Below are 25958 nucleotides of genomic sequence, written 5' to 3'. Positions count from 1 at the left end.
TTTGGGTGGACCATATTGCTATATGTGTGTTAAAGAACCTAGGCTTCAATGAGAATCATCGAAAGTAGTTGGTAAAGTGAAACCTTTTGGACTTTCGGTAACAGCTACTACAATCAATTTGTTTGAAATTTTTCATTTTTGTACATTCCATTAAACCCAAGTTAATGTCTCGAGTTCATTGTCAACAAAACAATCATACTTTGATATACTTTTTCATTGTAATTTCTCAATCCTTTGCTTTAACGTTGTAATGTGCATCTTCAACCATACTTCTACCTTTGATGCACTTTAAATTCATTATAATTGAGAAAAGAAGGCATTGTATAATTGTATTCCCCATAGATGTTAAGAAAAGAGACCAATCTTATTTCAAGAGTAGAATGCTTGTTCTTTTCACCATTACTATTTTCGAAGAGAAAATTCAGATTTTTTAATTTTGATTTAATGCAATTGGGTCCAGTCCCAAAGTCAAACAAACAATGAGCATTCTCATATCATGACCTAAAACATTTCCCAAAGCTTTCCAACAGCTATGGATGAATGCTCTGTGGAATCTGAAAATTGAAGAAAAAGAAAGAAACAACAACATAACACTTTGATCAAAATACAGCCCAAACAAAACAAAATCAGCTTAATAATATCAACAGACAATATAATTGTGAAGAAACAAAAAGGGTAAAACAATTACCATATCCTCAATCCGCGTATTCAGCTACTCTGTCAGCAATTTCCTGTGGAAGGGCATGAGGGGGAAAAGTATGAAGGGCGTCCATCTCGCGTAGGAGGACAATGTAGGGAGGGTCCCGACAGACCCCGATTCCAGCATGAAAGTTAGGATACGGTCTACAGTCCATCACCACATACTCTGTCCCACCACCAATTAGGGCCCTTGTCTGGTTCAATTGCGCGGTTTGCTCAGGAGTAGGTGGACCTCTTAACATAAACAAAATGAATTTGTTAACAGTCTGCTACTTCTGCACTAGATAAAGAAAAACAAAATTAATTTATTACCTCGTCACTAGCAGAACAAAAAGTACTCTCCTATTCATCAGATGTAATACTTCAGCAGTGCAGTCTGGAAAAACCTCCGGATTAGGATCATCCTCATCTTCATCTGCAGTTTTCGGTCTCTTATTTTCTGGGGATTCCAACTGGAATCCCCTGTCTTCCCTTTCGTTGTCGTCTTCGGAGTCACTCGGCGGCGACTTCCTCTTGCTTCCAGAGGCTTTATTTCCAAGCCCCAGAACGTCGTCATCACTGCTGTGCGTCATACCTGGAACAAAACGAGAAAAGCATTCCGGCAGTAAATTGGACGTTCACGGATAAACAATCAGCAGCAAAATAACTCATATGAATCCAAATTACATCAAACAGGTAAAACAAGCAGCCAATTCATATGGTTCAGGCAACATTGAGCAAAATAAGACAACTCAAATCAGCACCAAACAGTGAGAAACTTCAAAATTAACAACACAGCAGCATGTAAAAGCGCAACACATCAACATCATCATCAAACAGTTGAGCATTAGCAAGAGCGGAGCAACCTAAATCCACTAAAAACAAGATACTGAGTGAAACCCTAGCATAGATCGTGAAACCGAATTTTCCAAACTAGAACTACACAATAGAAAAAAACGAATTAGAATTCAGGATTGAGCTGTAGCAATCAGCAGTAAAATAACTCATATGAATCCAAAATACATCAAACAGGTAAAACAAGCAGCCAATCAATATGGTTCAGGCAACATTGAGCAAAATAAGACAACTCAAATCAGCACCAAACAGTGAGAAACTTCAAAATTAACAACACAGCAGCATGTAAAAGCGCAACACATCAACATCATCATCAAACAGTTGAGCATTAGCAAGAGCGGAGCAACCTAAATCCACTAAAAACAAGATACTGAGTGAAACCCTAGCATAGATCGTGAAACCGAATTTTCCAAACTAGAACTACACAATAGAAAAAAACGAATTAGAATTCAGGATTGAGCTGTTGCAATCAGCAGTAAAATAACTCATATGAATCCAAAATACATCAAACAGGTAAAATAAGCAGCCAATCAATATGGTTCAGGCAACATTGAGCAAAATAAGACAACTCAAATCAGCACCAAACAGTGAGAAACTTCAAAATTAACAACACAGCAGCATGTAAAAGCGCAACACATCAACATCATCATCAAACAGTTGAGCATTAGCAAGAGCGGAGCAACCTAAATCCACTAAAAACAAGATACTGAGTGAAACCCTAGCATAGATCGTGAAACCGAATTTTCCAAACTAGAACTACACAATAGAAAAAAACGAATTAGAATTCAGGATTGAGCTGTTGCAATCAGCAGTAAAATAACTCATATGAATCCAAAATACATCAAACAGGTAAAACAAGCAGCCAATCAATATGGTTCAGGCAACATTGAGCAAAATAAGACAACTCAAATCAGCACCAAACAGTGAGAAACTTCAAAATTAACAACACAGCAGCATGTAAAAGCGCAACACATCAACATCATCATCAAACAGTTGAGCATTAGCAAGAGCGGAGCAACCTAAATCCACTAAAAACAAGATACTGAGTGAAACCCTAGCATAGATCGTGAAACCGAATTTTCCAAACTAGAACTACACAATAGAAAAAAACGAATTAGAATTCAGGATTGAGCTGTTGCAATCAGCAGTAAAATAACTCATATGAATCCAAAATACATCAAACAGGTAAAATAAGCAGCCAATCAATATGGTTCAGGCAACATTGAGCAAAATAAGACAACTCAAATCAGCACCAAACAGTGAGAAACTTCAAAATTAACAACACAGCAGCATGTAAAAGCGCAACACATCAACATCATCATCAAACAGTTGAGCATTAGCAAGAGCGGAGCAACCTAAATCCACTAAAAACAAGATACTGAGTGAAACCCTAGCATAGATCGTGAAACCGAATTTTCCAAACTAGAACTACACAATAGAAAAAAATGAATTAGAATTCAGGATTGAGCTGTTGCAATCAGCAGTAAAATAACTCATATGAATCCAAAATACATCAAACAGGTAAAACAAGCAGCCAATCAATATGGTTCAGGCAACATTGAGCAAAATAAGACAACTCAAATCAGCACCAAACAGTGAGAAACTTTAAAATTAACAACACAGCAGCATGTAAAAGCGCAACACATCAACATCATCATCAAACAGTTGAGCATTAGCAAGAGCGGAGCAATTCTCAGACCTAAATCCACTAAAAACAAGATACTGAGTGAAACCCTAGCATAGATCGTGAAACCGAATTTTCCCTAGATCGTGAAATAGAGTACAACAACACATACACATTAACATAGAACATGAAACAGACGGAACTACCTACTCCCTACTCTCCACACACATGGCCTCATTCCAACGATAAACACACCCCCAAACCCTAAGTAATCTAACCCGAGAATACCCACTGCAGCGACAGCTACCAAACTGAAAAGAAGGAACAAAAACATACCTACTCAAACCCTATCGGTAATGCTCCAGCGAATCCTCACGTCCCTTTCTTCCACTTCCTCGTCCTCGCCTCCACTCTTCGGTTTCAGTCCATCAACATCTCCGGTCCTCTCCGATCATGGGTTAGGGCACAACGTATTGGATTTCCTTTACCAAGCCTTGTGAATAAGAAACCAAGCGTTATGAATAAGAAACGTTAAGGGTTTCTTGTCCAAGGAAAGAAATCAAGCATTTCCCGCGAAATAAAAAAAGGGTAGAATTGTCATTAAAAAAATTTTAATTACAAATGACGAAATTAAATACAAATGAAACATTAAGGACGATTTTAATGGTAAAATAATAAGAGGGATGAATTTGATTCTGACACTAAACTTAAGGGACCATAATCGTACTTACCCCTTAATATTAAATTGTTTTGTTCACAATTTTATTATACAATTATATTATAATGTGTTTATTATAATTAAACGATATTTTTAATTTTTTAATAAAATTTTTCATTTTTTTAAAAAGTAAAATTATATATTCTTATTTTTATGATTCAATTTAATATAAAAGATCCATATTAAGCACCTAATCTAACAATATTTTAATTTTTTTTTTTTCATTATACTTATCATACCGTGCAACTTCACTAGTTCTCAATGAAATTGATGCTGACATCTCTCAAATTAGTAAGGCCACAATAAATTGTTGGTAAATTGTTATATGTCTAAGTATCTTTGGTTCCAGGTTTTACCATTGCAATTCCCACAATAGAAACATGAATTTTTTTTTCCTCACAAAATTATAGTCAAATTGGATCATACATTTAATCGAATTATTTTAATAATATAACTCAAATTCTTGTAGTAAAATAAAAAATATAGTTCCTAATGAGAAATGAATAGAAGTTTAATTATCCTGGTAATTCGATAAAATTGACATACACTTGTTAAATTTTTTTATAGCGTTTGTTGCTCTGATCATTTTTTTTAGGTAAACAATAATTTTTATAAATAATTTAAATAATAAATTTTAGAGTTAATCTAACAAAATAAAAAAATACTCTACCTTTTAAATTATTTCTTGTTACGGATCCGGCCCACCGTTCCGGATCCAAGACCGAACCCAACACCGGTTCCCCGGGTCCGACCCGCTCCCCTCTTCTAGAAGGCCCGAAAACGGCACTCTCAGATTCCTAACCGACTTTCGAATTCAAACGTCTCCCTTATCTTAGCCAAATAAGATAAGATAAGACATTCATCATCACCTATAAATAAAGGGCCCAGGTCCCTTTAAGTAATCATTCATTCCACACACCTTATACCTCTCAGATCCGTTCTGACTTGAGCATCGGAGTGTCTTTGCAGGTACCTCCCCCCATCGCTCCAGTCAAGTGATCCGGCATCCGCCTCGACCCGCAGGTTCCCGATCCATCTCTCAACCCGTACCAGAGACATCTTGTACATTGGCGCCGTCTGTGGGGACCTGCGCCGACTAAATCGGAATGGGGGACATACCGGAAGAAGCCTCCTCAAGTCGGGAGGACTCTCGACCAAGAAATCCGACCCCAGAACATCAAGAGGTCACAAACCAAGCTAGGATAATGAGCGCTATCCACCACACAAACGACCGTATATTTACGGAACCGCGACACCCCGAGAACACGGGAGACAAAGCAGCTCAAATCATCCAAGATCTCTACCTCCGGGTCCAAGAGCTCGAAGGCAAATTGACCACCAAAAACAGATTCCATAACGAACACGGAAGCCATGCGACTTCCCGGTCAAAATCTCGTCACGGCAGGTCGCCGACTCGGCGACATGATACGAGGAACGGTCGCAGCACCTCGCGCGACCACAGACGGGAGAAATCGCCAGAACGGCAATACAGCAAAAGGCACAACCGTAGCGCTTCCCGAGACCTAAGCCACCAGCGTGACTCAGATGAAGAGCGGCGACACCGAGACACAAAACGAACGAGAAACGACCATATAATAATGGGCGCTACACCCTTTACAGAAAGAATCCTAAGAGCAAAACTCCCCAAAGGCTTCGACAAACCTACCGATATGAAGTACGATGGAACTAAGGATCCCCAGGAACACCTAACGGCCTTTGAAGCCAGAATGAACCTAGAAGGAGCGGCCGACGCGGTCCGATGCAGAGCCTTCCCGGTAACCCTCACCGGGCCAGCGATCAAATGGTTCAACGCCCTCCCAAACGAATCCATAGCCAGTTTCCACGATATTACACGAAAATTCATGGCCCAGTTCACTACTAGGATCACTAAAGCCAAACACCCCATCAGCTTGCTTGGGGTCACACAAAAACAAGACGAATCCACAAGAAAATACCTCGACCGCTTCAACGACGAATGCCTAACGGTCGACGGACTCACGGATTCCGTCGCAAGCCTTTGCCTGACCAATGGGCTAATGAACGAAGATTTTCGCAAACACCTCACCACCAGACCGGTATGGACCATGCATGAGATCCAGAACGTCACCAAAGACTACATCGACGACGAAGAAGTCAGCCAGGTCGTCGGGGCCAACAAGCGGTAGCACGGCAACACCCAACGCGGCAATTCGGCTTCTCACCATAACCCAACACCCAAAGAGAATCAACGGGACCACCCGAGGCCGACCAGCCGGCTACCGAGAATAGGCAAATTCTCTAATTACACGCCCCTAACTGCACCAATTACCGAGATATACCACCAAATAGCAGATCGAGGCATCATTCCGAAAGTCCGACAACTCAAGGAAAGGACAGGAGGCAACAAAACCCTCTACTACGAATACCACCGAGGTTACGGTCACAAAACACAAGATTGTTTCGACCTTAAAGACGCCCTTGAACAAGCCATACGAGACGGCAAACTCCCAGAATTTGCCAAAATCATCAGAGAACCGAGATGCGCGGAGAGAGACAGGTCACCGGAGAGAGAAGGACGTAACCCGAGAACCCAAAAGCAACCCCCTAGAGAAAGTCCAGAGGAAGACCCGACCATCATAGTAAACGTCATCACGGGCAAAGATGCACCATGCAAGTCAAAATCCACGATAAAAAAAGACCTCAAGGTAATGGCCGTCAGAAACCAAGCCCCAACTCCCGTGACCAACAAAGCAATAACCTTCCTGCCCGAGGACTGCCAGCACGGCACCGCAGCCGAAGACGCACCCTTCGTAATCTCGGCAAGAATTGGAACCGGACTAGTCCGAAGAATACTAGTAGACACCGGCGCAGATTCCAACATCCTCTTTCGAGGGGCCTTCGACAAGCTTGGGCTCCGCGACGAAAATCTCCAGACGCACCGCAACGGTGTCACGGGACTCGGGGACAACTTCCTCAAACCGGAAGGCTCCATCACACTCCCCCTCACCATAGGAACCGGCAACAAAGAGGAGGACAATCCTAGTCGAATTCGTGGTCCTAAAAGACTCCACTGCCTACAACGTCATCCTCGGAAGAAAGACAATCAATGACTTCTCGGCCATCATCTTTACCAAGTACCTCCTTATGAAGTTCGTAGCGGAGGACGACTCCATTGGGACCATCCATGGAGATCGGGAAGTCGCGGCAGAATGCGACAACACCAGCCTGGCTTTACGGAAAAAATCCCGCGACGCTGCAGGGATATTCCTAGCCGACCTAGACGCCCGACAAGACGGCCAACCTAGACCAGAACCGGAAGGCGACATGGAGAAACTGCAAATAGGACAAACCAAGGACGAGTACACCTTCATCAACAGGAACCTCCCCTATGACCTAAAAGAAGACCTTTCCCAATTTTTAAAACAAAACCAAGACCTGTTCGCTTTCACGCCAGCCGACATGCCGGGGATAGACCCCGACTTAATGTCCCACCGGCTAGCCGTAAACCCCAAAGCCAAACCCATAGCACAAAGAAGGAGAAAAATGTCAGCAGACCGAGCGGCCGAAGTCAAGAGACAAGTACAAGCCCTACTCGAAGCAAACTTCATCCGAGAACTTCCCTACACGACCTGGCTAGCAAACGTTGTACTGGTAAAGAAATCCAACGGGAAATGGCGAATGTGTGTCGACTATACGGACCTCAACAAAGCCTGCCCAAAAGACGCCTTTCCCTTGCCGAACATCGACGGACTAGTGGACGCCGCATCCGAACATCGATACCTCAGCTTTATGGACGCATACTCCGGCTACAATCAGATACCCATGCACCGACCCGACGAGGAAAAAACGGCGTTCATCACCCCCGACGGCACGTACTGCTACACAGTCATGCCCTTCGGCTTGAAAAACGCCGGAGCAACGTACCAACGGCTCGTCAACAAAATATTCCAGAACCTATCCGGAACAAAACTAGAAGTCTACATAGACGACATGCTCGCCAAAACTGACTCCGGCGAACAACTCATCAGCGACCTCAAGGTCATAATGGACACCCTAAGAAGGCACCAAATGCGGCTCAACCCAACAAAATGCGCCTTCGGAATGGAGGCAGGGAATTTCCTCGGCTTCATGATCACAGAACGCGGAGTTGAAGCCAACCCAGAGAAATGTCGCGCCATCCTCGAGATGACGAGCCCAAAAAACCTACGCGACGTTCAGAAGCTCACCGGCCGACTAACAGCCCTATCTCGCTTTCTCGGAGCATCAGCCCAAAAAGCAATCCCTTTCTTCAAACTAATGAAGAAAGGAGCCCCCTTCATGTGGAAAGAAGAGTGCGAAGCGGCATTCCAACACTTCAAGAAAACCCTGGCAGAACCACCAATTCTCGCCAAACTCCAAACAGGGGAAACCCTGTACTTGTACCTCTCCATAACGGAAGAAGCACTCGCGGCGGCGCTCATCCGAGAAAACAAGAAAAAGGAGCAAAAACCTATATATTTCACAAGCAAAGTCCTACAAGACGCAGAGACCCGCTACTCGCGCCTAGAAAAACTAGCCTTCGCCCTCCTCACGGCGTCCCGACGCCTGCGGCAATATTTCCAAGCCCACCCCGTAACGGTTCGAACCGACCAAGCAGTTAAACAGGTACTACAGAAGCCCGACCTAGCAGGTAGAATGCTAGCATGGTCCGTCGAACTATCCCAATTCGACATCAAGTTCGAACCCCGATACGCAATCAAAGCACAGGCCATGGCCGACTTCATCGCCGAGATGACACCGGGAAACACCCCTCCCGAGTCATGGAAACTACACGTCGACGGCTCCTCAAACGTCACTTCCGGAGGCGCCGGAGTCATTCTGGAAAGCCAAAACGGCGTCGTGATCGAACAATTAGTCCGATACGATTTCCCGGTCTCAAACAACCAAGCAGAATACGAGGCCCTCCTGGCAGGCCTAACCCTAGCCAGCGAAGTCGGGGCAAAGGTCCTGGAAATCAACACGGATTCGCAAGTAGTCAATTCCCAAATCAACGGAGACTACCAAACGCGAGATCCCTTGTTACAACAATACCTCGCCAAGGTCAACAAACTAAAAGAAGAATTTGACCAGGTAACCATACAGCACATCCCCAGGGAAAGAAACGCCAGAGCCGACCTCCTCTCAAAACTTGCCAGCACCAAACCAGGACACGGCAACAAATCGCTAATTCAGGAGGTCGTCAAAACGCCGTCTGTATCCCTAACAGCCGACACCCACCTAACACACTCCCACCACAAGTCATGGACCTACCCCATCCTACAGTACCTCCTCAATAGAACACTGCCCGAAGACCCCAAAGAGGAAAAACGAATAAAAAGGGAGGCCGCCGGCTATACGGTCGTCGCGGGACAACTATACAAACGTGGACTCTCGCAACCCCTGCTCAAATGCGTCGAGCCCGGGAACACGGAATACATACTCCGCGAAATCCATGAAGGCTGTTGCGGCCACCACATCGGAGGTAAAACCCTTGCCCAAAAAGTCATCCGCGCCGGCTACTTCTGGCCCACGATCATCCGGGACTCCATGCAACTAGTGAAAAACTGCGACAAATGCCAAAGGCACGCCAACATCCACCAAGCCGCCCCGCACCAGCTCAGCATTATATCGGCAGAACGGCCATTCGGTACCTGGGGGATCGACCTTGTCGGACCTTTTCCCACGGCACCAGGCCAACTCCGATATCTCATCGTTGCCATAGACTATTTCACCAAATGGATCGAGGCCGAGCCACTAGCCTCTATCACCGCGACCCAATGTCGAAAATTCCTCTGGCGACAAATCATCACCCGGTTCGGGATCCCCGAGATCGTCATCTCGGACAACGGAACCCAGTTCGCCGACACAAAATTCAAGGAATTCCTAAGCGGACTACGCATATCCCACCGCTTTAGCTCGGTAGAACACCCCCAAACAAACGGGCAGGTGGAATCAGCAAACAAAATAATAGTCAAAGTCCTCAAGAAACGACTCGACGAAGCCAAAGGGCTATGGGCGGACGAACTCGGATCGGTCTTATGGTCGTACCGCACGACCCCCCAGACAGCTACCGGGGAAACCCCCTTTCGATTAACCTACGGCACGGAAGCTGTTATCCCAGTTGAAATCGGCGACCCAAGTCCGCGAAGAACAATCGGAGGCAACGACGAAGAAGCAGAACGAGACCTCACTGATGAAATAAGAAGCGTAGCCCATCTCAGAGAACTAGCCCTAAAACAAAGAATCAGCCTAAGATACAACCACGGAGTCATTCGGCGAGAATTCACAACAGACGACCTCGTCCTACGACGAAACGACATCGGTCCCCCAACCCCGGGAGAAGGGAAACTCGCCCCCAACTGGGAGGGACCATACAGAATCAAAGCTGCAATCGGGAAAGGAGCGTACAAGCTCGAACGGCTTAACGGTAACGAAGTCCCGAGAACGTGGAACGCCACCAACTTACGGCGATACTACTCCTAAGTCCCGACATCGGTCCCCCAACCCCCCTAGGTCGCCACCCCCCCTCCGTTTTCTTTTACGCTTTCTCTTTACTTATTCACACGTTGCAAACTTACATTTCAAAACTACGCCTATGTATCAAATTCGGGTACTCTTTCCCGCCAACAACGGAGGGTTTTAACGAGGCCCACCCATCAATAAAATTCCATTACAAAGCTATCCCTAAATTCTTTATTTTTTTTACACAATGTCCCAAATACGGAACAAAATCACGGCTACAACTGGAGGACCGATCACCCTCCGAGCCCAACCCACGGATATCCATATAAACCCGACCACACGACGGTCCACTCATCCCAAATATGGGAAATTAACCAAACGGAATAGCTTTAAAATGGAACATACGAAAAGAGCCCGAACGGCTGAAAAAGTCATTAAAACAAAACCCAAAAAGCTACGGAGTCACGGTTACACGGCCCACGGCCAAACCAAAAGTATCCAAAAAACAAACCAAGTCTAAAAGAGCGGAAGAACAAAATTACAAAAGATAAAGCTACTCGAGGTCGACTATCCGGCCATCACGAACGGTCTTGAATGCTCCCATTATGGACACATCCACTCCCGGAGCAAGCACCAGGGCCTGCGCCTTCATCGTCTCCTCGGTAGCAGCAATTGCATCCTTAGCATCGGCCAGCAGTTCCGTCTTCTCCCTCCTCAATGCAGCAACCTCGGCAGTCAGAGCCTCCGTCTCACCAAGAAGTACGGCAGCCCGGGAACCCGCATCGGAAGCCTTGCGCCGCTCCTCACCTAGCTGAGAAAGAAGTGAAGTCTCAACCTCGGAAAGCCGGAGAATCTCCGCCCCGGCTTCCTCAGAAGACTTCACCGCCTTCTCCCTCGCAATCTCGGCAGCCTCGAGTTCCTCCTTCAACTTAGCCACCTCAGCCTGAGATTGGCGAAGTTTCTTGTCCAATAAACCAACCTGAGCCATCACCGGCTCAGCCTTCCGAACAACAATAGCAGAGCGGAGGAGAGCACGATACACTGACTTGGCCTAGAACGAGACATCACAGCCATCAAAATAAGGCTCCGTACCGGGCATCAAGTGCTGATCAATGAAACCCGGGGCATCAAAACGACGATCCATCACACTAGGCACCAAACCCTCCTCCTCAAAAGTCTCGCTGCTCGGGTCCTCAGGCCTCCTTCTCTTCCGAGAAGCCTCAGCAGCCGTCACCACCACAACCTCAGGAGAGTCCGCAGGGCCAGGGGAAACTTGAACCTCGGCTCGCGCAGCCAAGGAAATCACCTCCTGAGAAACCGGTTGAGATTCCACGGCAGGATTGGAGACAGGGGTAGAAGGAGACGAAGATCCCTCCTCACGGCCCATCGCCGCCTTCAACCTAGCCAGAGAAGTCAGCCCACCAGCCATCTCAACTGAAAGAAACCAAAAACAACAAACATAGTTACAAAAACGGGAAAAATAGAACATATAAAATCGGGAAAAGAAGACAAGGCACACACCAATATACGCCCGACAAGCCTCGGGATCCCCCATAACGTCCCGAGGATTCAACGGACGCTCACCAAACAAATGCCACAAAACGTTGGCAACGTCCTTATCCTCCTGGGACAAACCATCGTAGGTGAATTTAGTTAGAATCGACGGGCCAGCTCGGAAATTCCAGTATGTCAGAAACCGACGTACGCCCTCCGGCGACAGCCAGAATGGATGGTGCCCCTGGACAGGATGCACCTTGAAATACTCCCATTTAAAACCATGAAAAGAATCCTCAAATAAGCCAAAAATACGGCGATGAGGCTGAGAACGGAAAGACATATACCCCTTCTTATGCTTCCCCTCCTTAGTCGGGAGAGTGCATAAGAAAAGAAAAAGAAAAATAGGAACGGAAGCCGGAAGGTCGAGATACCGGCACACCAACTCAAACGACCGCACAGCAGCCCAACTATTCGGGTGAAGTTGAGACGGCGCCACGGAGCACCGACTCAACAGATCCTGAACAAACGGCGAGAAGGGGAGTCGCACGCCGAGCCGAGTGAACATCGACTCATAAACCCACATCCAATCCGGAACGGTGGGGGAATGCAGATTCAAGTAACAAACACGCTCGTCGGCATCCGGGAGGACGAGCTCATACCGCCCCTCCTCATCACCACCACCACAGATGGCCCCCTGATCGCGGAGCCGCTGAAGGTCGTCCTCCGTCATCCGCGACGGAACGCCCCATACATCACTAGTCACCCAACCATAACGATTGGGAACGCCCCTGGAAGGGGCTACTGGAGCTCCCACACCCTCATTTCTCCGCCGTTGCATACCTAAAACAGGGAGGAGCACCACCATTAGCCTGCTAACCCTAGACAGAAGCAAGACAGAAACCTACACACCACTACCAAACCAACACGGCGGTACACCGCCATCACCGAATGAACACGGCGGTGCTCAGCCCCTCCAAAAACTCAAAAACTACCCCCCCCCCAAAGAAACTAGTTCAACGCAAAACTAAAAACAGGCAGAGCAATGCATGGCAAAAGACAGAGCAGCATTCACAAAATAACAGGAAAGAATAAGCAAAACGTGCTAACCTGGTAATGCAGAAGGAACACTTGAGAAAGCTCGAAAAGCAGAAGTAGCAAGCAAAAACCAAAAAACAAAAAACCATAGAGAAAGGAGGAGACTTTCTGTTCAGATAGAAATTCTTCAGAAGAGAATGGAAAAAGAAAAAAGAAAGTAAAACGAGCGAGGGAACTGAAATAAAAACCCAAAACGGTTTCAAAGAGAGGGGTGAAAAGACACAATTGCCCCTAGGCGTAGTTAAAGCTAGTAGGGACAGAAGAAGAAAAGCGTCCCTTCACATTTAATGACCCTCCCTCGAAAAAAGAAGCTAATAAAGCCTCGAAGAACGCAACAGACGCGGCAAAATCGGAGGAGTCACGTCAAACCAAAAAACGGTCAGACGAGCCTTCAGCGAAATCGGAGCCGAGACACCGATCTCCCTCCAAAAAACCAAACGAACTCCCGAGACAAACTGAAGCCCACGGTCAAGCATCGCGCCTTTCAACGACAGACCGACCTTGTTCGCTCTCCCGCTGCGGGGGCAACTGTTACGGATCCGGCCCACCGTTCCGGATCCAAGACCGAACCCAACACCGGTTCCCCGGGTCCGACCCGCTCCCCTCTTCTAGAAGGCCCGAAAACGGCACTCTCAGATTCCTAACCGACTTTCGAATTCAAACGTCTCCCTTATCTTAGCCAAATAAGATAAGATAAGATATTCATCATCACCTATAAATAAAGGGCCCAGGTCCCTTCAGGTAATCATTCATTCCACACACCTTATACCTCTCAGATCCGTTCTGACTTGAGCATCGGAGTGTCTTTGCAGGTACCTCCCCCCATCGCTCCAGTCAAGTGATCCGGCATCCGCCTCGACCCGCAGGTTTTCGATCCATCTCTCAACCCGTACCAGAGACATCTTGTACATTTCTTAAACTTTAACATGAGAATAACTATTTATACACTTAGTGAATTGAACATCAAGCTATTATTAATTGTATATAAGTAAATCGAATAAAAAAAAAGCATCCCAGTAAAAATAATGAACATAATTATCTGTATACCTATTGAATTAAATATCTGATATGTCCATTGTTCACATTATTTAGTATTATCAATTTTCTTTTTTTTTTTCATACCCCTTCCTTTTTCTTAAAACTCTACGGGCTTTTTTATATAAATAAACATGGAAAAAACATTAATTCCAGGAATACGCATGGCTTAAATTAATGACTGAAATACGCATGGCCAACTCAACCTCGCCGGCCACGAAATGGAGTTCCATACCAAATCGCAAGTGGCGCCCACGAAATGGAAGAGAGTGAAGTAGGGACCATATCAGCTGTGTCGGGCACGAAATGGGGGAGCAGCCATTTTGTGGCTGGCACCCACGAAATGGGTATTCCAAGGGGGGCGGGCACGAATTGGTGCACCTCAGGTGTACCGGCCACGAATTGGTACCGTAATTTTTCTATATAAACGCTCGTGGATCAACGGCGAAAGGAACCATTATCACTCTCTTCTCACACTCCAAACTAGCCCTCAACCTCTGCACCCTCATTCTTTCTTTAAAATTTCCAGGTAGTAATATTGGTCTGCTATTTGTATGGCTGCGGAGAATGTTTACATGATTATATATCCTAATAGAGAAATTTCTCATACAGCAGAAGGTATTACATTCGTTTACGACGATCCATTGTGGATAATGATTCCACCACAAACATCGTTGCAAGATTTGAAGAAGCCCCATCTCCTTTCTGCCAGCCACAAAATGAAAAAGCCTGCTGCTCTTCCCTGCATTTCGTGGGCGCCACTTGCGATTTGGTGTGGAACTCCATTTCGTGGCCGGCGAGGTTGAATTGACCATGCGTATTTCAGTCATTAATTTAAGCCATGCGTATTCCGAGAATTAATGTTTTTCCAATGTTTATTTATATAAAAAGCCCAAACTCTACGCATTATTTTGGTTTTTTCAAATGCAAAATAATGATTCATCATCTTTTAACATAGAAAATTGTAAATTCCTCTGTTTTGCCATAATCAATCCACCAAAGCTACCACAAGAATTATTTGACGCTGCTGTAAATGACTCATTGAAATCACCACATGTTAAAGTATAGAGATGATGAAATTTTTTTATTTTTTTGACTTATTTATTAAGTAATGAATTAGATATGTGGTTTTACTAGTGTTATTATATTATCACTGGTTTGGTACTTTTTGTTTTTTTTTTTTTGAAACAAAGAAGCTCAACACAAACATGGAGCACAAAGTAGTGACAATAACAAAATAAAAATAAAATAAAACAACGTCTGTTATATCCACCTAGTAACTTGTCAGAGCGAATATATATGCATCCCAATGTTATCTCCAGTATTGCCATCAACAACAAAAAGGATTTTCACACCTCCACTCCTTGTAGTTAAATCGCGTCATGTTGATGATGTCTTCGACACTTTTACTTTTATTCTGAAACAACCTCCTGTTCCTTTCCAGCCAGACGTTCCATACAATGACAAAGAAACTTATAAACCACACCTTATGTTCCTCCTTTCTACCTGTAGCACCTGTCCAGCTTTCAAAGTGTTCCTTGAGGGTACTCGGAACAGACCATTTTCTGCCAAAATCAGATAGCCAAGTGCACCACACTTGTCAGGTAAATTTACAGCCAAGAAACAAGTGGTGAATATATTCCACATCATGATTACATAATACGCACACATTCTCATCCTGATTAACAATTTCGAGACGACACAACCTTTCCTTTGTGTTCACCCTGCCTATTAAAGCGAACCAGGAAAGCAACTCCACTCTTGGGGGGACTAAGCCTTTTCAAATAGTCTTCGTGAAGCTATAGCTTGTTATCTCTTCCAGTAATGTTTCCACCTGCAAGACCTGCACAAATGAGTTAGTAGAAAAAATGCCTTGCTTGTCAAACTTCCAGACAACTCTATCCTCTCTATCAAAAGCTAGTTTAATCGGTCTCAAAGCATCATGTAGTTGATTCACCAATTCCAACTCCCATTGGAAAAGCTCACGCCTCCACTGGAAGTTCCAAATCCACTCTAACCCATCCCAGAAACCATAGTTCCCTATGACAGATTCTTTTTGATCTGAAACTGAGAAAAGCCTTGGAAACCTTTCCTTTAGAGGACCACCACTTAGCCACACATCTTCCCAAAAAAGAGTTTCTTGCCATTGCCAATATCCATAGACAAGCCATTTATCATCTTGTCTCTTATATGTTGCTCCCTGATCTGTAGCTGACAGATATTCTTCCACGGGCCCCCTCTAGTAGGTAAAGTCTGGGAAGATAATAATTTAGTAGGAGAGAGACTATTACATGAGCAAACCACCTTCTTCCACAACGGACCCTCCTCTTTTGAGAACCACCACCACCACTTAAACAGGAGAGCTGTGTTACGAAGCATCGCATTACCAACTCCTAGCCCACCTAGCTTTTTTGGAGCTTGGACCAATTCCCAGTTAACCAAAGTCATCCCCTTCTTGCCATCCTCCTTACTCCACAAGAACCTTCGCTGTAATGAAATAAGTTTCTCCTGAACACCCTTCGGCATCTTATATAAACTTAAATAATATACCGGGAGGCTATTCAGAACTGCTTTGATGAGCACAAGCTTCCCCGCTTTGTTGAGTGTCTTTGATTTCCATAAGCTGAGCTTCTCTTTCACTTTGTCTATAATTGACTTCCAAGTCTTGACTAACCTTGGGTTAGCTCCTAAGGGATTCCAAGGTACCTGATCGGGAGAGTAGCCTCTTTGCACCCCAACAAGCTGCACATACTTTGAACCCACTATTGTTCACAGTTGACTGGGATCAAGTTGGATTTGTCAAAGTTGATACTTAGCCCCAACATCACCTCAAAACTACGAAGCAGCCTCTTGTAATTTTTAATAGTCTCCTCCTCTGGTGGACAGAATAACACAGTATCATCAGCAAACTGGAGATGTGACAGTTCTATATTGTCTCTCCCAACAAGTAATGGAGCTATCCGACCGTTCCTGACTGCCACTCCAATCATTCTATGTAGGACATCCACAACAAGAACAAACAAGAATGGAGATAGAGGATCACCTTGTCGCAAATCTCTTTCCATCTTGAACGGCTTTATTGGCGACCCATTTATCAACACCGACATAGAAGTTGTGCTAACACACTCCATAACCCACTCTCTCCACTTCTGCAGAACAATATCCACGAAATTCAACTTTACCCTATTAATCTCTGAAATCACTTAAAACACATATCAAGGCATCGAATGGTAATGAGAGATGATTAAACATAGCAAATTTAAGGGCAAAGAAGCATGTTTTCAATCATAGCACAAAATTAGGAAGGAAAATGTAAAGTATGCGGATTATATGAATAAGTGATTTACATATTGTAGTTTAGTACTAATAAATAAGAAAAAGTATTATACATAAAAGAATAAGAAGTATTATTCTTGTAAAGTTTAGTAAGTCACTTATTATTTTTCTTATAATCTTGTAGTATGATAATTTTATTTGAACCAACGCTAGCTTGAAAAAAAATCTTCTCTTTTTGCAATATCTTCAATGAGGTTGTGTAATTGTGTTTGTAAAAAATGAAAATTTTAGGGTTAAATGTTGTCGTTTTTTTACTTTAATTTTAATTTTACAGCCTTTATATATATATATATATCAGATGGTGTTTTATAAAAAAGTATTGTATGTGTCACATATTTAAACTAGTCATAAACAATTGAGAGTTAAAAGAAAAATAACGTCGCACACTTTTTAAAATATTATTCCTAGTCAAATAAAAAAGTAATGAGAAAGAATATTCAAACAGTAATTCCGATATTAAATTTTTTAAAATAATAAACAGAATTTAAAACAGAATTAGCATATTTACCAATATTACTAATCCTTTAAAGAATGAAGAATGAAAACTCAACCTTAAAAATAGATCAATGCATAACCTCAAAAAAAAATAAAACTTAGATTAATAATCCATGAAAATAAAAACAAAACTCCTAATCCCCTTAACAAAGGAATTAGTGACTCATAGAAAAAGATGAAAAATGGCATAGGGACGAGCGACGGCGACGGCATAGTGACGAGTAAGGGTCGGGTTGCGCCATTAAAGAGCAAGCCATCGACAATAGAGAGCAGAGCAGATCTTGTAGAGGACTCGACCCAATGACAAAATGAAAGAAGTAGGCAGACGAGCACAAGACAGAGACAGACGAGGTACGATAAAGCCAAGGCAGCTAAGACAAGATACGGAAAGAAGAGGACAAAGAAGGATTTGAGAGGCGACTAAACACTAGCGGTGCAAGGATGAGGAAGAGAAGAAGGAAAAGAGAGAAAGAAGGAAGTCACAGTGATTCCGATGACGATGACGAGTTGGTCCTGGTGGCGACGATGATGTCATGCTTTGAGGAGAGTGACTGTACAGAGAAAGAATGTAGGAGAATGTCCTAAGTAATTTTCATCAAAGGGTAGAGTTGAATTTTTAAATTTTGATAGAGGGTAATTTAAGAAAGAAATATTAGTAAAATTTTAGTTTTCGTCTCCAAAGATTTCAGCTCTATATATTCTCACTTTTTAGAAATATTGAAATAACTGAAATTTTGTATTTCAAAACTAAAATTTTAATTTTAATCTATAATCATTAAACACAATACTAAATTTCAATTTTTTTTCCGTCTCTTTGTTTTAATATAAGTATTTCATACCAAACACAGTCTCTTCTGTTAAGATAAGTCTGGTGATGTGGATGCCCATTTAATGGGCGGTTCACTCTTTTTAGGATGAGGATTTAGTTTCTCAAAACAAAATGAAATTAATGAAACCAAATAGCAATGCTTTTGTACGCCTATAAATAAGCATAATCTTATACAAAAAAGATTACACACAACAATAAAATATTTCATTTTCTCTCTTATAAATTATAATATTCTTCTCTGTTAATAAACTCTCTCTCTTATCTCTCTATAGTTTTAAGCTATAATATTTATAATATTAATAAATAGATAAATTACTTATATTATAGTAAGATAAGAACATATTTATATTTTTTTATTTTATATTTTTTATTTATTTATTTTACAACATCTTCGTTTTAATATAAGTATTTCATATCAAACAGAGTCTATCGGACATACCCATTAAAAAGCCTTATCATTTTTTTTAACTAGTTAATAAGATGAACGGTAAAGGGGTGGTGTTTGCACTTTCTTTGGAACAATTATTTATTATTAGTTAGACTTATTGAAGGAAGGTATAAAATAATTTTAGCCTCTATCGCGGCTATTTTATATAAATAAATATTAAAAATATATTATTTACCAAAATACGCACCAGTAAAAAATATTCCGAAAATGCGCAGGGTCATATCAGATCCAACGTCCACGAAATGGAGTTTCACTTTAACTTAGGTTCGGCAGTCGCGAAATGGACCTCACAGCAGCAGGTGGCATATCATGGTCGACGTACACGAAATGGGGAGGGGGGCATCTCAGGTCTGGCGCCAGCGAAATGCCCAATACAGGGGGAGCATCCACGAATTGGGGCACTTTCCTATCTAACATCTAATGAGACAATTTCAGTGCCTTTAAGCCCTAATCAAAAGACACTCAAAATGCTCTCCCAAATAATAAATAATAGTATTAATAATACCAAAAGTGCATAACTTTGCTGTGTTAATGCTTTCTTGGCCATTCATTTAAAATAAGAACTATAAAAAGGTACCAATGACTTCATCAAAGCAGCACTAAGGATATTGAAATTAAATCCTTAATATATTGTTAGTGGTTATTTTTCAAAAAATTTAGAACCAATTCAATAATAATTTTATAAAATTAATTTTTAACATAAGTAAATCAGACATAGTTGTCATGTATTATTATTGAATTGGTCCTAAATTTTTTAAAAATTTAACTGTTAAGTGTATATTTGATACAAATCGAAAATTTTGTAACAAAATTAAAATAAAATCAAACTTACGGATATTTTTAATAAATTTCAAAAACAAAAATATACTTTACTCAATTTTTTTATTTTTATTTTTAATATTTTTTGTGCTTAGATTCTTTTATAGAAAATTAGGAAAAATTAAATTTTAATTCTTTGTCTTTTTGTAATTCCAAAAAAAAAAAAAACAAATGAACACAAACCAAACAAATATTTAATAATTTTATTTTAATACATTATTAGCATAAAATAAATTTAAATATGTGTTTCTAATTATGTAATGTTATGTCCACAAAAATAACCATATGCGTGAATGGTCATAAAAAAAACACCAATATGATTAAATAATTGTATAAACAATAAAACTAAACCGCTTGTTTTAATTTCTTGACATATAGAATTTTAACTAGGGTTATCCAAGGTCCCCAACAATCATTTGGCTATGTTTGTTTACGAGGATACGATAAGACAAGACACTGAAAATAAGATATAAAAGACAGAGACATTAAATTTAGTATTTTTGTATTCTGTTTGGTAATAAAATAAAATAAATTATAAAAATCTAATTTATTCTATTTTTTTCATTAAAAAAATTGAGAAAAAAAATATAATAATAAAAATATAATTATAAAAAATTAACAAAAATAATAAAAAAATAAAAAATAAGTGTTTCTATGTTCTTCTTATTAAAATAGATACAACATATATTAATTTAGTATCTTTGAATACAATATCTCTATTAATATCTCATCTATTAAATATAATTTTATATCTCAATGTCTCTATCTCAATATCATGTTCCCGTAAACAAACGCAACATTTATTATGCTGCATGTGCAAGCTTGTAAGAAGATTAAGAGAGTGTGTGAGAAAGTTGAGGAGGCAAGTGTCTTTAGTCTTCAATTTGGGTGGACCATATTGCTATATGTGTGTTAAAGAACCTAGGCTTCAATGAGAATCATCGAAAGTAGTTGGTAAAGTGAAACCTTTTGGACTTTCGGTAACAGCTACTACAATCAATTTGTTTGAAATTTTTCATTTTTGTACATTCCATTAAACCCAAGTTAATGTCTCGAGTTCATTGTCAACAAAACAATCATACTTTGATATACTTTTTCATTGTAATTTCTCAATCCTTTGCTTTAACGTTGTAATGTGCATCTTCAACCATACTTCTACCTTTGATGCACTTTAAATTCATTATAATTGAGAAAAGAAGGCATTGTATAATTGTATTCCCCATAGATGTTAAGAAAAGAGACCAATCTTATTTCAAGAGTAGAATGCTTGTTCTTTTCACCATTACTATTTTCGAAGAGAAAATTCAGATTTTTTAATTTTGATTTAATGCAATTGGGTCCAGTCCCAAAGTCAAACAAACAATGAGCATTCTCATATCATGACCTAAAACATTTCCCAAAGCTTTCCAACAGCTATGGATGAATGCTCTGTGGAATCTGAAAATTGAAGAAAAAGAAAGAAACAACAACATAACACTTTGATCAAAATACAGCCCAAACAAAACAAAATCAGCTTAATAATATCAACAGACAATATAATTGTGAAGAAACAAAAAGGGTAAAACAATTACCATATCCTCAATCCGCGTATTCAGCTACTCTGTCAGCAATTTCCTGTGGAAGGGCATGAGGGGGAAAAGTATGAAGGGCGTCCATCTCGCGTAGGAGGACAATGTAGGGAGGGTCCCGACAGACCCCGATTCCAGCATGAAAGTTAGGATACGGTCTACAGTCCATCACCACATACTCTGTCCCACCACCAATTAGGGCCCTTGTCTGGTTCAATTGCGCGGTTTGCTCAGGAGTAGGTGGACCTCTTAACATAAACAAAATGAATTTGTTAACAGTCTGCTACTTCTGCACTAGATAAAGAAAAACAAAATTAATTTATTACCTCGTCACTAGCAGAACAAAAAGTACTCTCCTATTCATCAGATGTAATACTTCAGCAGTGCAGTCTGGAAAAACCTCCGGATTAGGATCATCCTCATCTTCATCTGCAGTTTTCGGTCTCTTATTTTCTGGGGATTCCAACTGGAATCCCCTGTCTTCCCTTTCGTTGTCGTCTTCGGAGTCACTCGGCGGCGACTTCCTCTTGCTTCCAGAGGCTTTATTTCCAAGCCCCAGAACGTCGTCATCACTGCTGTGCGTCATACCTGGAACAAAACGAGAAAAGCATTCCGGCAGTAAATTGGACGTTCCGGGATAAACAATCAGCAGCAAAATAACTCATATGAATCCAAATTACATCAAACAGGTAAAACAAGCAGCCAATTCATATGGTTCAGGCAACATTGAGCAAAATAAGACAACTCAAATCAGCACCAAACAGTGAGAAACTTCAAAATTAACAACACAGCAGCATGTAAAAGCGCAACACATCAACATCATCATCAAACAGTTGAGCATTAGCAAGAGCGGAGCAACCTAAATCCACTAAAAACAAGATACTGAGTGAAACCCTAGCATAGATCGTGAAACCGAATTTTCCAAACTAGAACTACACAATAGAAAAAAACGAATTAGAATTCAGGATTGAGCTGTTGCAATCAGCAGTAAAATAACTCATATGAATCCAAAATACATCAAACAGGTAAAACAAGCAGCCAATCAATATGGTTCAGGCAACATTGAGCAAAATAAGACAACTCAAATCAGCACCAAACAGTGAGAAACTTCAAAATTAACAACACAGCAGCATGTAAAAGCGCAACACATCAACATCATCATCAAACAGTTGAGCATTAGCAAGAGCGGAGCAACCTAAATCCACTAAAAACAAGATACTGAGTGAAACCCTAGCATAGATCGTGAAACCGAATTTTCCAAACTAGAACTACACAATAGGAAAAAACGAATTAGAATTCAGGATTGAGCTGTTGCAATCAGCAGTAAAATAACTCATATGAATCCAAAATACATCAAACAGGTAAAATAAGCAGCCAATCAATATGGTTCAGGCAACATTGAGCAAAATAAGACAACTCAAATCAGCACCAAACAGTGAGAAACTTCAAAATTAACAACACAGCAGCATGTAAAAGCGCAACACATCAACATCATCATCAAACAGTTGAGCATTAGCAAGAGCGGAGCAACCTAAATCCACTAAAAACAAGATACTGAGTGAAACCCTAGCATAGATCGTGAAACCGAATTTTCCAAACTAGAACTACACAATAGAAAAAAATGAATTAGAATTCAGGATTGAGCTGTTGCAATCAGCAGTAAAATAACTCATATGAATCCAAAATACATCAAACAGGTAAAACAAGCAGCCAATCAATATGGTTCAGGCAACATTGAGCAAAATAAGACAACTCAAATCAGCACCAAACAGTGAGAAACTTTAAAATTAACAACACAGCAGCATGTAAAAGCGCAACACATCAACATCATCATCAAACAGTTGAGCATTAGCAAGAGCGGAGCAATTCTCAGACCTAAATCCACTAAAAACAAGATACTGAGTGAAACCCTAGCATAGATCGTGAAACCGAATTTTCCCTAGATCGTGAAATAGAGTACAACAACACATACACATTAACATAGAACATGAAACAGACGGAACTACCTACTCCCTACTCTCCACACACATGGCCTCATTCCAACGATAAACACACCCCCAAACCCTAAGTAATCTAACCCGAGAATACCCACTGCAGCGACAGCTACCAAACTGAAAAGAAGGAACAAAAACATACCTACTCAAACCCTATCGGTAATGCTCCAGCGAATCCTCACGTCCCTTTCTTCCACTTCCTCGTCCTCGCCTCCACTCTTCGGTTTCAGTCCATCAACATCTCCGGTCCTCTCCGATCATGGGTTAGGGCACAACGTATTGGATTTCCTTTACCAAGCCTTGTGAATAAGAAACCAAGCGTTATGAATAAGAAACGTTAAGGGTTTCTTGTCCAAGGAAAGAAATCAAGCATTTCCCGCGAAATAAAAAAGGGTAGAATTGTCATTAAAAAAATTTTAATTACAAATGACGAAATTAAATACAAATGAAACATTAAGGACGATTTTAATGGTAAAATAATAAGAGGGATGAATTCGATTCTGACACTAAACTTAAGGGACCATAATCGTACTTACCCCTTAATATTAAATTGTTTTGTTCACAATTTTATTATACAATTATATTATAATGTGTTTATTATAATTAAACGATATTTTTAATTTTTTAATAAAATTTTTCATTTTTTTAAAAAGTAAAATTATATATTCTTATTTTTATGATTCAATTTAATATAAAAGTTCCATATTAAGCACCTAATCTAACAATATTTTAATTTTTTTTTCATTATACTTATCATACCCGTGCAACTTCACTAGTTCTCAATGAAATTGATGCTGACATCTCTCAAATTAGTAAGGCCACAATAAATTGTTGGTAAATTGTTATATGTCTAAATATCTTTGGTTCCAGGTTTTACCATTGCAATTCCCACAATAGAAACATGAATTTTTTTTTCCTCACAGAATTATAGTCAAATTGGATCATACATTTAATCGAATTATTTTAATAATATAACTCAAATTCTTGCAGTAAAATAAAAAATATAGTTCCTAATGAGAAATGAATAGAAGTTTAATTATCCTGGTAATTCGATAAAATTGACATACACTTGTTAAATTTTTTTATAGTGTTTGTTGCTCTGATCATTTTTTTTAGGTAAACAATAATTTTTATAAATAATTTAAATAATAAATTTTAGAGTTGACCTAACAAAATAAAAAAATACTCTACCTTTTAAATTATTTCTTAAACTTTAACATGAGAATAACTATTTATACACTTAGTGAATTGAACATCAAGCTATTATTAATTGTATATAAGTAAATCGAATAAAAAAAAACATCCCAGTAAAAATAATGAACATAATTATCTGTATACCTATTGAATTAAATATCTGATATGTTCATTGTTCACATTATTTAGTATTATCAATTTTCTTTTTTTTTTTTCATACCCCTTCCTTTTTCTTAAAACTCTACGGGCTTTTTTATATAAATAAACATGGAAAAAAAATTAATTCCAGGAATACGCATGGCTTAAATTAATGACTGAAATACGCATGGCCAACTCAACCTCGCCGGCCACGAAATGGAGTTCCATACCAAATCGCAAGTGGCGCCCACGAAATGGAAGAGAGTGAAGTAGGGGCCATATCAGCTGTGTCGGGCACGAAATAGGGGAGCAGCCATTTTGTGGCTGGCACCCACGAAATGGGTATTCTAAGGGGGGCGGGCACGAATTGGTGCACCTCAGGTGTACCGGCCACGAATTGGTACCGTAATTTTCCTATATAAATGCTCGTGGATCAACGGCGAAAGGAACCATTATTACTCTCTTCTCACACTCCAAACTAACCCTCAACCTCTGCACCCTCATTCTTTCTTTAAAATTTCCAGGTAGTAATATTGGTCTGCTATTTGTATGGCTGCAGAGAATGTTTACATGATTATATATCCTAATGGAGAAATTTCTCATACAGCAGAAGGTATTACATTCGTTTGCGACGATCCATTGTGGATAATAATTCCACCACAAACATCGTTGCAAGATTTGAAGAAGCCCCATCTCCTTTCTGCCAGCCACAAAATGAAAAAGCCTGCTGCTCTTCCCTGCATTTCGTGGGCGCCACTTGCGATTTGGTGTGGAACTCCATTTCGTGGCCGGCGATGTTGAATTAGCCATGCGTATTTCAGTCATTAATTTAAGCCATGCGTATTTCGAGAATTAATGTTTTTCCAATGTTTATTTATATAAAAAGCCCAAACTCTACGCATTATTTTGGTTTTTTCAAATGCAAAATAATGATTCATCATCTTTTAACATAGAAAATTGTAAATTCCTCTGTTTTGCCATAATCAATCCACCAAAGCTACCACAAGAATTATTTGACGCTGCTGTAATTGACTCATTGAAATCACCACATGTTAAAGTATAGAGATGATGAAACTTTTTTATTTTTTTGACTTATTTATTAAGTAATGAATTAAATATGTGGTTTTACTAGTGTTATTATATTATCACTGGTTTGGTACTTTTTGTTTTTTTTTT

The 25958-nt window shown here is 40.6% G+C and overlaps 2 protein-coding genes and 1 pseudogene across 2 annotated transcripts; all 3 read right to left on the bottom strand.

Moving 5' to 3' along the window:
- Positions 1-405: 405 nt before the first annotated feature.
- On the bottom strand, positions 406-3675 carry LOC148563246 (uncharacterized). The gene is made up of 4 exons (XM_088486095.1): positions 3494-3675; positions 1012-1273; positions 689-933; positions 406-554 (listed from the first exon to the last, which is right to left on the bottom strand). The coding sequence occupies exons 2-3, from the start codon at positions 1269-1271 to the stop codon at positions 696-698; spliced, it is 498 nt and encodes a 165-aa protein (XP_088342221.1). The 5' UTR covers positions 1272-1273; positions 3494-3675; the 3' UTR covers positions 406-554; positions 689-695.
- Positions 3676-10887: 7212 nt separating this feature from the next.
- On the bottom strand, positions 10888-11763 carry LOC148563245 (uncharacterized; annotated as a pseudogene).
- Positions 11764-21176: 9413 nt separating this feature from the next.
- On the bottom strand, positions 21177-23774 carry LOC148563244 (uncharacterized). Its single transcript, XM_088486114.1, has 4 exons — positions 23593-23774; positions 21783-22044; positions 21460-21704; positions 21177-21325 (listed from the first exon to the last, which is right to left on the bottom strand). Exons 2-3 carry the CDS (start codon positions 22040-22042, stop codon positions 21467-21469), a joined length of 498 nt encoding a protein of 165 aa, XP_088342240.1. The 5' UTR covers positions 22043-22044; positions 23593-23774; the 3' UTR covers positions 21177-21325; positions 21460-21466.
- Between the last annotated feature and the right edge of the window lie 2184 nt (positions 23775-25958).

The sequence above is a fragment of the Arachis ipaensis genome, chromosome B5 (genome assembly GCF_059453495.1).
Source record: "Arachis ipaensis isolate K30076 ecotype BB chromosome B5, ASM5945349v1, whole genome shotgun sequence".
NCBI lineage: Eukaryota > Viridiplantae > Streptophyta > Magnoliopsida > Fabales > Fabaceae > Arachis > Arachis ipaensis.
This window is presented reverse-complemented; position numbering and strand designations above follow the sequence as displayed.

Excerpts from the sequence above, each read along its gene's own strand:
- LOC148563244 (XM_088486114.1), bottom strand. The coding sequence starts at position 22,042 with ATGACGCACAGCAGTGATGACGACGTTCTGGGGCTTGGAAATAAAGCC. Across the intron at positions 21,705-21,782 it reads TTTGTTCTGCTAGTGACGAG|AGGTCCACCTACTCCTGAGC; the intron begins GTAATAAATTAA and ends GTTTATGTTAAG.
- LOC148563246 (XM_088486095.1), bottom strand. The coding sequence starts at position 1,271 with ATGACGCACAGCAGTGATGACGACGTTCTGGGGCTTGGAAATAAAGCC. Across the intron at positions 934-1,011 it reads TTTGTTCTGCTAGTGACGAG|AGGTCCACCTACTCCTGAGC; the intron begins GTAATAAATTAA and ends GTTTATGTTAAG.